At 46.8% G+C, this 12,261-nt stretch overlaps 1 protein-coding gene across 1 annotated transcript in view; it reads right to left on the bottom strand.

The window, feature by feature from the left end:
* Window positions 1–12,261, bottom strand: part of BDH2 (3-hydroxybutyrate dehydrogenase 2) — a 29,356-nt gene that overhangs the window by 15,181 nt on the left and 1,914 nt on the right. The window contains exons 2-7 of the mRNA XM_037031966.1: window positions 10,585–10,664; window positions 9,626–9,704; window positions 7,877–7,973; window positions 5,881–5,989; window positions 772–832; window positions 44–157 (exon numbers count right to left, since the gene is read on the bottom strand). Coding sequence (XP_036887861.1) covers window positions 44–157; window positions 772–832; window positions 5,881–5,989; window positions 7,877–7,973; window positions 9,626–9,704; window positions 10,585–10,656 — 532 coding nt within the window. The 5' untranslated portion in view covers window positions 10,657–10,664. The remainder of the gene's footprint in view (window positions 1–43; window positions 158–771; window positions 833–5,880; window positions 5,990–7,876; window positions 7,974–9,625; window positions 9,705–10,584; window positions 10,665–12,261) is intronic.

Genomic DNA, 12,261 nt, shown 5'->3' with positions numbered 1-12,261 from the left:
TGTCAGCAAGGACAAGATCACAGCCCGGCGGGGTGGAACTCACCTGGGCACACACAGTTGCACCTGATACCCTGCTGGATGAAGTCTACAGCCACGGCCTTGGTGAGGCCGATCACAGCCGCCTTGGTTGTGCTGTACACACATCTGTTCACAATTCCTGGGGGCGGGGGAGGGCGTGACAATCGAAGGAATAAAAAAAAAAAAAAACAGTCTCCTTTAGAAAGGGGGCACAGAGAAGTGTCCCAGGAACCACTGCCAGGGTTTCTTCCCCGACTAGGGCCCAGACCCGGTGTCTCTGGGAGGCAGGCCCCACAGCCACAGGCAGTTACCTCCCGGCACTGTGTCGGCACTTTGCACGAAGCTCTGTCGTGAGACTGTCACACTGTGGAAGGCGTGTGTTTGCCTGACACTCGCTCCCCTTAGGGCTGGGAATTCTTTGGGAGCAGAGGCACTTCGAGGGTGTTAAGACAACCTTTTCTGATTAACTGAACGGGTAAATGTTTCCGTCCCCCTCTTGATTCCTTCTTCCTGCTCTCGATTTTCATCTCCATATTCATTAGAAGAAATAAAAGGAGGACGAAGCAAAAATCCTTTTATTTCATGTTATGACTGGCTGACATCTCAGGCAAAGGGACTAGTAATGAAGGAACGCAAAACCGGGTTCTAAGAAGCGGTGTTGGAGTTGGGTGTTGGGCTTAGGATTTGGGCTCTGCTCGTTCCCTCAGCTCGGACGGTGTGTGGGCGTGGGCGTCACCCCGGAGCCAGGCCTACCTTTGATGCTGGAAGCCACAGAGGACATGTTGATAATGTTGCCAGATTTCTGAGCAAGCATCTGCCAAAAGAAAGCCATTTTTAAGGAATGCCACTCTGCAGGCTAAAAATACGACCTCATTTAAAGATCTGCGTTTACTTAGGGCTTGCAGACCCACCCCGTTAGCTATTAACACTGAGTGCCCTAAGCAGTCCTAACGGGAGCTGGGAGCTGATGGCTGGGAGCTGATGGCTCGCGCTGCGGTCCTGGCAGGAGCCGTTCCCAGGGGGTTACCACCTTCCTGGGGCATAAGGGCATCGGCAAGACCAAGGATGAACTGTGGGCTGAGTGGAAGGCAAAGGAACAGTGATCCTTACTGCGTGTTCCTGATGTCGGAATACTCTCACTTCCGTCCAACACAGTGTTTGTTGAATTCCTACCGTGGTCAGGCATTGCGCTAGGTCCAGGAGATACAAAGGTAAATGACACAGTGTCTGCCTGTAGGCAGCTGCCAGTCTGGCTGGAGTGGCTGATCTAACCCGTCTCCAGCGACAGCAGAGACCTTCACAGAGAAGAGGGTGGTGGTGGGAAGGGACCACTGATCCCGGCTGCGGGACACCCAGAACTGGCTCTTCAGGACGAAATACGTAGGTTAGACAAATAAAAGAGAAGGGTGTTCGAAGGCGCGGGAACCCTAAGGGCTCTGTGGAGGGCCTGGGAGGCAGGCAAGGGTCTGGCTGCAGTGCAGGGTGTGGGAGGGGTGAAGCTGCAGGGGCCGCCAGGGCGAACTGTAGGCATTTGGGCTTCACCCTGAAGGGAATGCGGTGGTGAGAATGAAGGGTTTAAGGCAGAGGAGGAGTGGTATGTTCAGATTTGGGGGTACAAAGATGGCTCTGGTGTCCCCGTAGAGGAGACCCCTGGGAGCTGAGGCAGTGATTTAGGAAAGGGGCGATAAAAGCAGAAATGCAGAAATGTCTGGGTAACAGAGGGGGAGGTGGCTGAGGTGGAGGGGAAGGCCTTGGTAAACGGTTATGCGCAGCCTCCACCAACTACAGAGGTGTTTCCTAGGAACACCTCCCTTAAAATTCTTCCCTAACGTGTGAACTTCCTGAAAGGAGGGTCTGTGGCTATTTTGTCCTTCTAGACAGGGTACACACAGTAGGTGGTCAATACAGCGATGAACCAAAATAAGTGTTGATTGCTGGGCCCTGCCCTAACCCTAAAGGAATGTGTAATGAAATAGCTGCTATGAGTTAAACCGTTTTCAAATGAACTCTATATGTTATTAGTTATAACACATATGTATGTGTTCAAGATAATACATGTATGGACAAGGACATGGGTACCCAGGAATGTTTTGGGGGGAGAAGCAAGGTGTGGGGAGAATTCCTGCCTCGTGGGCACTAACTTCTTACTAAATCAGAGGCTGAGGCAATGACCATAAGGAACCAGGGGAGACAGGAAAGTGGTGAAGAGTTCAAATTGGGGGAAATGAAAGAATAGAAGAAAAAACTGTATGCTCTGTATCATGAGAAACAGGAGAGAAGCTTCTAAAAGAAGTCTCCACAAAACAAAAACGACTTCTGCTGGGATGCGTGAGTTTCTGTAGCAGCTTTCAGACAAGGAGGTGCAGGCTTGGGGAAGGCAGACGACTGGCTGGACCCAGGGGTGAGGTTGCAAGACTGTGTTTCTTTATGGTACTCTTCCTACGAGGATACTTAGTACTAATTGTACCTCAAAGCAGATTCTAAAGCAACCCTAAGGCATTGTGCTGGGTGGACTAACAGGTCACGCGGAGAGCCTGAAGTCAAGAAAAATGGCAGGGAGAAAACATTCACCCCAACTTGTCTGTCTGTGTAGTGAAGAATAAAACAATGCAGTGGGGTCCACACACATACACACAGACCTGGACAGTTCAAGGGTGTTGAAAACCAAGCCTTAAAATCATTATTATCAAATTTAGGAAATAGCATAACTCATTTTATTCATTTTATTATCCAGTTTTATTGAGCTGCCATTGCCTTATATAACCCATTTTTAATACATATAGAATACACACAGCCCAATTTGATATAGAAAGATGGGCTATTAAGTAAGTGCACTCTCTAATCCTCTGAAATGCAGTGACTTGGGTAAAACTTTAGGAGATGGTGGTGCTGCCCCTTGTCACCTGTATTATCCATTCAACCCAGGTCTCTCTGCTGATTCTGGAGCCCTCTGTCCTTGTCCCCTTCCATTCTGCCTCCTCAACCAGCTCAGCACCTGCTGTCATTGTGCGAACGCTCTTCCCAGCTCCCCATGCGTACAACAGTCCTCTCTGACAAGGACAGCTCCAACGTGAAATGCCTGGTACATAGGATGATGCCACAATACATAGGACGGATGCCACAATACATAGGACGGATGTCCCAGAAACTCAGGCGGGGCCTAGAAAGATCTCTAAACATTCCCTCCAGCTTCATCCCATTCCGGCCCAGCCCTTCTCTTCCCACTGAGCAGAGCTCAGTCCCTAAACTGGGCAGGTGTTGGCTTCTGGATCTTCAGTGATTCCACACCTGACTTCCAACTGGATGGACAAGCTAGATTTGCATATTCATTCAACAAATGTCTTCTAAGCACCTCTATGTGCTGGGAGCCCTTCTAAGGTACAGCAAAGGGTTAAAAGTTCCACATAACCAAACTATTGCCATAACAGATTTTCCATTCCATTCCATAGTGGACCTTGGATTGTGCTTACAGTGTTTTCAGCTCGTTCTCTGCCTTTTGACTGATCTTCCAGTTTTGGAGTGGTTTTCTGTCTGTCTACCCATGAACAAACATTTCCTATGAGAGTTCCTATGTTTTGTCCATCTGATGTTTCAGACCTGCCTAGGCTCCAATCCTGGCCTCCCCTGGAGAGTTCCAACCTGGTACATGTGCCCCATGGTTACCAAATGCAGAGGATCCTAGACAATGAGGTCTGGAAGGAGCTGCCTAGTCTATCACTCTCATTACAAAAAAAAAGATGCTGGCCCTGGCTGCTGTAGCTCAGTGGATTGAGCGTGGGCCTGTGAACCACACGATCGCGGTTCGATTCCCAGTCAGGGCACATGCCTGGGTTGCAGGCCAGTTCCTGGCAGGGGACACACCAGAGGCAACCATACACTGATATTTCTTTCTCTCTCCTTCCTTTCCCCTCTAAAGATAAATAAATAAAATCTTAAAAGAAAAAAGACAAAAAAAATCTGAAAAAAAGCAGATGCTATTAAAAATAAGATGCTGAGAGGGCACAAGTGCTGTCTCCCAGTTTACATGGTAAGTTAAGGGCAAAAGTCAAGCCATACCTAAGGTCTTCTGAGGACACAGCTAGATTCAACCAGTGGCACTGACTCCTGATTCCCCACCCCTATCATTAATGTCTCGTGGGATTTTTACTTAAACAAATGAGTGTTCCTGGCTCATGGATTATTAAGATGCTTCAAATCATAGACAAAGTCATTAATGTACAAGTTAGTATTTGATATTTTAAGTTAACACTTAGGTACATATTTGCATTTCAGCGTCGCTGCACCTGCTCCGGCTCCCTTCACTGACATTTGTCAAGCCTTCCAGACCCTGGGCTGGTAGCACAAACGAGCCCCACACATGCCACGGCCGTGCCACGGCTGCCCGGGCTTCCCCCTTGACCACAGCCTCTGCCTCTCTCCCTCTCCAACGCTAAGGATCCAGCTTCCAAAAACACATTCAACTTCCAAATAATGTGGATTCTCATGAACTCTAAATGAGCAAAACAGGCAATGAATATATATATATTTTTAAATTTGCTACTTCAACATTCTGTGGATTCAACCAAAGAGCCTGTTTAGGCACTAAATAAGTAGATTAAAATTCCTTTGTTACTAAGTCAATTTTTCTAATTTTCTTTTTGACATTCATCTGAGAGGGAGAAAGAGAGGGAGAGAAACATCTATGTGTGGTTGCCTCTCATGTGCCTCCTACTGGGGACCTGACCTGCAACCCAGGCACATGCCCTGACTACGAATTGAACCAGCGACCCTTTGCTTTGCAGGCTGGTGCTCAGTCCACTGAGCCACACCAGCCAGGGCCATCTGGATCCTTCTTGACATCAGGTTGAATCATCAGAGCAAAGTATCAGCCTCAGCTTGTTACTGTAAAGCTCTCTCTGGCCCTGGGTTGGGCAGCTTCAGTACACCTGTTTTGAGGAAGAGAACGGCTCTCCTGCCTTTCACTAGGGTTCAATTTACAGTCCTGAACTGAGCAGGCTCTGCCCTTGGTCAGTCCCTTCCACTGTCTGGGCCTCTGACGCCTGCTACTGTGGGCTTAGAAGCTCATTCGAAATTCATGCCTCCCTTTTCCAGAGCACCGAGTGTGGTGCTTTCCATCAAAAGGTACTTAATGATGACAAAATATCGCTGAGTTGTGAAGGCTGGAGAATTCAAGGGTAGCTGACTCAGGAGGAATACTGTCTCCTTAGCACACACGGTGTCTTCCCCCTCCGGTACCTCAGTAGCTTAGCTAAACAAAATGGGAGTGTCGGCAGAAATCTCAGGGTACGGAGCAGCAGTGGGACACATCCACCTTGAGGGTAGATGCCTAGACACTGACGTTCAAGAAGGGGCACAAATTCTGTGATGTTGGCCAGCCACACAGCCCCTCTTCACTCTCTGCACTGCGACGTGGTAGGGTAGTCTCTGCCGAATCAGTGCGCTGGCCCTGGGCCTGCTGGCTGCGCCTGTTCCAGGAACCCTCTCCCCAGGCACCCTGGTGGGCCAACTCATATCCTAGTACTCCTGTTTCTTCACAGTACTTATAACCGCCCATGATATATATTTGTCTGATGACATATTATTCTGTCTCATCCCTCAAAAAGGGGCCTCCCTCATAGAGGGACTTTGTCCTGTTCTCTTCCGCACCTAGAATGGAGCCCGGCATGTAGAATGTGCTTAATATTCCTTGAATGGATGAACTGGAAGGATCAATGAGTTAATTTATATTAAATGCCTTGGTATAAATGTTCAACACAGGTTAGTCATTATGTCAGCTGTGGTCACGCCTGGGGATCCTTTCTAGATGTTCAATGAGGAGCCCTAAGTAGCCAGCGGGGCTCAGCCTGCTGGAGATGGCCTTACTTTGGGAAGAAACGCCTTGATCATCAGGTACATGCTCCGGACATTGAGGTTCATGGAGAAGTCCCAGTCCCTCTCTTCGCAGTCCAGGATGGTTCCATGGTGTACAAACCTGGAGCAGTGAGCAAACAATGGGGAAATGATCACGTAAAGAGATTCCTAGTCGATTTCCTCATCATTTTTATTATCATGAATTAACTGCGACCATTGTCTCATCCCATGCTAAGATTTTTAACAATTCAAATATAAGTATCACTTAATATATTACTAAGTAGCCCAATAACCTAAGCTAAATAAATTTATTTAAAAACAATATCCTTCTTTCAAGCCCTGGCTGGTATAGCTCAGTGGATTGAGCATGGGCCTGTGAACCAGAGGATAGCGGTTCGATTCCCAGTCAGGGCACATGCCTGGGCTGCAGGCAGGTTCCTTGCAGGCTAACTACCAGCAGGGGACGCACAAAAGGCAACCATACACTGATGTCTCTCTCCCTCTCTCCTTCCCCTCTAAAGATAAATAAATAAAATCTCAAAAAAAATAAATAAAAACAATATCCTTCTTTTAAAAGAAGAAGGTGAGAATTTGGGGTCACCAAAGGTAAGAAGCTCTATACCAACTGCACAAAGGAACATCGAAAACAAAGTTAAATCCAACAACCTGTCCCGACTCCTATTTCAGGAGCAACAGCGCCACCAGGTGGCACAAATGTAACATTCTCGAGGGAAACGAAGATTTCGAGGAAAACAACCTCTGGGGCAGCAAAGTGACATTTCTACTGTACCTTCTCACACATGGAGTAAACAGAGCAAAACAACGCAAAAGCCTTAAATAAACTTCACAAAAATCCTTCAGGAATCTATCTAAAAACTGGAGTCCTAAGTAATTTTGCTGTCCTCTGGACCAAAATTATGTAATTAATGATACAATATCGTTGGTTGTGACTGTACTTCCAATGGAATCAAATGACAGAAAGAACCACAGGGTCTGTTTCTATACTCTTTACTTAGCTGAAAATTTAATAAAGTCTCAAAAACTAATTTTTCTAGCTGATATTGTCATGGCTCTGCCTATATCCTTATATGAGGGATGAGCAAGTTGTTTATTAAATAGATCATCACAAAATGTCAGTTTGATTTAATTCTTATACCTTGTAGCACATGATAAACTATATGATGATACATGATAAACTATGGCTAGACTGAGGTCCCCCCCTGGCCCCCCCTGGCTCTGAAGCATGGTTAGGAAGAAACACAAATACATATTAGAAGGCTCTAGGATTTTCCCAGCAGCCCAGCAGTACAGATGTAACACTACACAAGAAGAGTGGACTTTCATAATGTGTCAACTCAGCTTCTGTGTCAGCCTCAACTGTACTCTTGGCAACTGTCATGCCTGAGAGGGCACAGTGTTAGCAGTCACTGCATCTACAGGAAGTCGCTCCACTTCCAGTCTCATCGTCATTCACGTCTCGTGCCACCCTAGGAAGTTGAATGGAACCGTGCCTTTGGTGCTGCGTACACAGCAATGATACGAAACTGCCTGCTGCGGTTTGGTGTTTTAATAGGAAACGCTGAGCTCAGGACAGCGTAAGGGACTTGGTAGAATGTTATGCCAAAAATTGGGAACATCTGCATTTCAATAAACTGAGTTCTTGGCTTATAATAAATATGCTTAGTTTTAAAGACACTCTGCTGGAAAACAGTTTTTCACTTTATTTTGTAAGTCCTAGTGGGACATCAGTGACAAGCCCATTGGTGTGAGTTTGTCACCAGCCTTAAGATCAACACCTTCCCATCAGCACCAGCTGTCTTGAGCGGGCATCAGTCACTTCTCCGGCTGTCTACTTGAAAGAAAAATTCTGTTCCCAAATCAAGCCATGTTTCCCAAGGACTATCTTGTTCTTCATGATGAATAATTTGGCCATATTATCAACATTATTTTAATGAAAGTCACAGAAAACTTTCCGCAAGGAGAGTGAAATTGAAAAGTTCTGAATTACCCAGCAACATTAAAGAGAACATCAAGTCTCTCAACTTCTCTGGCAAACTGATCGATTTCTTTCTTCTTTGTGACATCAAGAACCCGCGTTTGAATACCTGAAAAATAAAACAAAAGGCACTATTTCCTATATCCAGAAACAAACATCTAGCCTTGGAGACTTAGCTGTTTGGGAGTGCGGAGACTGCGGACCTGCCCGGCTAGGCTACACGGGGCTGCTGATCATTAGCAGGATCTAAAGAATCTCAGTCGGAATCTTAAAGTCCTCTCCACTGGACCCCCCAGTAACACCCCTCTCTCTCTTCCTTCCTCTCTCCATTCTCCGAATTGATTAATGAATGTCTTGTCCGAGTAAAAAATTTCCAGGGACGTGTAAATGATCTGCCCTAGATGCTTCTCCGTAAGCAAACAGTAATAACTGAACGCTCGTTCTTTCCTGCGGGGGTTGAGTCGCTTGTACAGAAAGCCTCAGTTCTGAGTGTGCAAGGGCAGTGTGGTGGGGAAGGAGATGATTTCCACGTGTGAGTTTTATTTTTATGGCAATCCCATTATTTATTGAAATGACTCTGTTGGTCAAGGGTCTCATCATGCATTTCTGGCCTAAAGTGCAAGAGGAAATGAGGTCAGATGGGGATGAAATGCCTGAGGCCTTGAAAGATCCGGCTTGGAGGCTGGGAGAGGTGCACTGAGCTAATGAGTAGAAAAATCCAGATGTTCTCTAATGAGAGCCACAACCATTATTTTTATGTTTTTTTTTTAAACCGACATGGTCTATTATGCTCTTTTGGAGATAAGAACAAGCATGCATAAACAAAGGCAGGGAAGACTGAAATTGAGGGTCAGGCAGACTCTTTCCCCTTTGTACTTCCCCAGCGTAACAGCTCTGCTTTGGGCTGGAGGAACGATGACCGCGTCGTCTAACTCAGTGAACCAGCTCAATGGCCTTGTTTGTGTTGGCGCGTGTGTTCTGAGAAATGGCCAACCGGGGAATGAGGTCTTTGTTGTATTTCTTTCAGGGTAACTCCGGGTGAAGTTATTCGAGGTTGGATGTGGGCTCAGCGAGGTGCAGTGAGGGCTGACAAACACCTACATACGTTGGGTGATCTCTCTGGGTTTCGGATCACGACACGGGATCTAGGGCAGAGCCGCCTCCCCCGTGGTAACCACTAGCCAGAGCGGCTGCGGAGCAAGGCAGGGAGTCTGCACCCAAGTGTGCTGCCAGAGTAAAATACTCGTGGACGGCGAAGATTTAGTATGAAAAAAAAAGAATGTAAACTATTCCATGAATAATTATTTCTGAGTGTATGGAGTTGAATACAGTATCTTTGTTTAAATGAATTTCCACCTGTCTCATTTTCCTTTTTAAACGCTGACCCTGGAAAACCTAACATGACCCGTGCGGCCCGCACGGTGTCGCTGTGGGGCGCGCCGCTCCTAGAAGGGGGAGGCGCCGCAGCGGAACGCTGTCCTACAGAGGAAGAAACTGCAAACCTTCCACGTACAATTTTCTTATTAGGGACTGAACCCTTCTACGTGTTGGATGATCGAAGCATTACCTAAGCTTTGGGGTACGCCTTTAGGTGTGCCGACTTTGTCCGCAGGCTCACGGGATATGAATTTGGGCGCCAGCGAGTCGGCTCTGAAAAGGAGGCCAGTGGAGCCGAGGAATTCTCTTTCAGAACCCGAGGGGTGTCGCTTTCTAATACCCTGTGGACTCGGACTCCCAAGCTCGAGCGGCTGAGTTGCTTACCCGGGTACTTTTCCAGTTCCTGCAGTTTGTACTCGTTGATATCTGTGGCTATGACTTTGGCACCTTCTCTTGCAAAAGCCTGGTAGACGCAATACACAAATAAACGCTTTGTTTACTGGTTAAACTGCTCTCACGAAGGGCGAGTCATTCAGTCTTTCCCCTTTATCCTATTTTCATGGCTACTCACCGCCCCCCCAATGAAATATGTGGAGTTTCAAACTATCTCACCTCATCTTCCCATTGTTGTTTTTATCATTATTTAGGACAGCACGAAATATATTGTGTTTGTCACCTAACTTTACCCCTTTAAGTAATGGAAAATAGATGTGTTTTAATAAAACTACAGTTGTTATTAACACCACTCAAAATACTGTTCTGTGACTTGAGAGCCTGTATTCCATTTCTGAGCAGGTTCTGACTATATTTCATTTCTTGTTATGTTCCAAATAATAAGAGGAAAATGGGTCATTTTAACACTTTTCCTCTTGAAGTATAGTACTATTTTCATAAGTGACAAATCGTAACCTGCCATTATGCTTAAAGTGCACGCTATTAGCTCAGGTGTGGGGTATGATGTGAGGAGGGGAAGGTAACTCGACAGGCTTAACTCTGAAGTCCTTTCTCTGAACTGGCATGATTTCAGAAAGCTGTGCAATCCTGGAAGGCCCTGCAGTGAGTTCACATGGCACAAACTGAGAGGAGAAGTCCTTCTCAGACTCAAAGGTTATCTGTAGGTTTGTTATTTGTCACATAACAAACACGGGAGGTGTTTATTCTTTCATCTGCCTGGGGTCAGGAGTAGCGACATTTTCTTTTTGTAACTTTTGACAACAGAAGCACAAGAGTCAATGAAACAAAACCAAAAACAAAACGGCAGAGCAGAATCAGTCAACCGTGGAATCTGTCCACACACTTCGGCACTTCAACAGGTAGCGAGTAAACAAGAAATGGTGACTTACTAAGGCAGCTGCCCGGCCGATCCCTTGAGCAGCGGCGGTGAGGATGATGACCTTCCCATCAAGTCGCCCCATCAGGGAACCTGTGGTTCAGTCTAAAGTCAGGTTTATTTAATGACTTACACAAGAGCACACGGTCCTGTGCCAGCAGTAACATCCAGATGGCTCAATGTACACTTTTAAGTGTACATCTGATACTCACTCTAAATACCTAGATTTGCATATAAAAAACATTTAGTAGAATCCACTGAGGTGGTAACCGAGGCTGACATTGGACTTGAACCTACCTTTCATTTCTTCAGAACCTGAAGAAGAGGGCCTCTGGCGCTGACCCAGCGGGAGTAGAGTCCTTCCCTTCACTACCGCCACCACCCTTCCTACCGCCCTGGATGCCTGGTGGCCCTGTGTGGCTCCTCCTCACCACGCAGGAGCTCCTTGCTTTCTCTCCCGTGAGCTCTGGTCAGGGTTTGCGCTATCAATCGTCTATGGTTTTTCCTCGTCCCTTACAAAGATGTCGTGGTTGGGCTCAGAGAATCATGGAGCAGAAGAACTGGAAAACCAAATTATGACCAATACCCTGATTTTACAGAGGAGGAAACTGACCTGGCTCACGCAAAGTCGTGGAGCAGGTCGATAGCAGAGCCGGAGCTAAACTCAGGCCTCCTGGCTCTTGTGCTATGTGAACTTTTGTAGGGAACCGGTTTGTCTTGGCCTGGCAAATGTGACTCAGCTCTGTATGGAAAACCTACGGATGCGAAGTGGTGGGCAGGAGCCAGACCTTCAAACCAAGTTTTCCTGTGGGAATCAGGCCTAGAAAATGCATACAGATTGTTACGGCTTGCTCTTGCTAAAACTCCATCACCCTGGTCTAAAACAACCAATGTGTATTGTTTATCTTGAAGGTAACTTCCAAAGCCTGTGTGAGTTCTCCCAAGGACAGAGCTAATCAGCTTATCGACATTCCCCTCTGCACGTTATTTTCATTTTCTTGATTGTACCTAAAATGTAGACAATAATATTCTATATAATAGATAATAAATCTTTCTTTGATGTAAGACCCAAAGAAAAAGCCTGTCTATGCAAGGGTTGGGGTGCTCCCCTCTTGAGGGAGTGGCCGAGGCACCATAGGCACTCTCCCCCTGAGAGAGTAGTCCTGCCTGTTCCCTTTTCCCACACGGGATTGTTGTCGCCTGTGCATTGATCCTTGTCTCCAGCCACAACAGGCAGACTGTGCTGGACCGGGTCTGCGACAAACTTTCCACCCACAGGGCCGTCAGCCCTCTTTTAAAGGTTAAGCCTGCAGCAGTGACACTTCAACAGACACAGTTAATCATTTTTAAAAGGGAGGACTGAGAAATTCTGACATAAGGGAAAGAGAATGGGCATGAGGTATTTGGCCAGTGCTTGGCTTGTTGATTTTGTGGTGAGGAATGGCTAGTGATGAGGCTGGGGGTGGTAAAGAGCCGGTGATTAAATGATGCTGTCTTCAGGGAGCCAGGTGACATCTCTTACCCTGCTGTCTTTAATGTGTGCCTCTGACCAAGTCACAGAATGGCTGCGCTGCTTCATCCCGATGCATCGTGCAGACAGCCAGGCAAAAAAAGAGTGGGCGGTGGTGAGTTAGGTGGGTGTTGAGTGAACCAACCTAAACAGTGCATGCACAACCAACCTAAACAAGCC

The sequence above is a fragment of the Sturnira hondurensis genome, unplaced genomic scaffold (genome assembly GCF_014824575.4).
Source record: "Sturnira hondurensis isolate 20B ecotype Veracruz unplaced genomic scaffold, ASM1482457v3 Scaffold0021214, whole genome shotgun sequence".
NCBI classification, from domain to species: domain Eukaryota; kingdom Metazoa; phylum Chordata; class Mammalia; order Chiroptera; family Phyllostomidae; genus Sturnira; species Sturnira hondurensis.
This window is presented reverse-complemented; position numbering and strand designations above follow the sequence as displayed.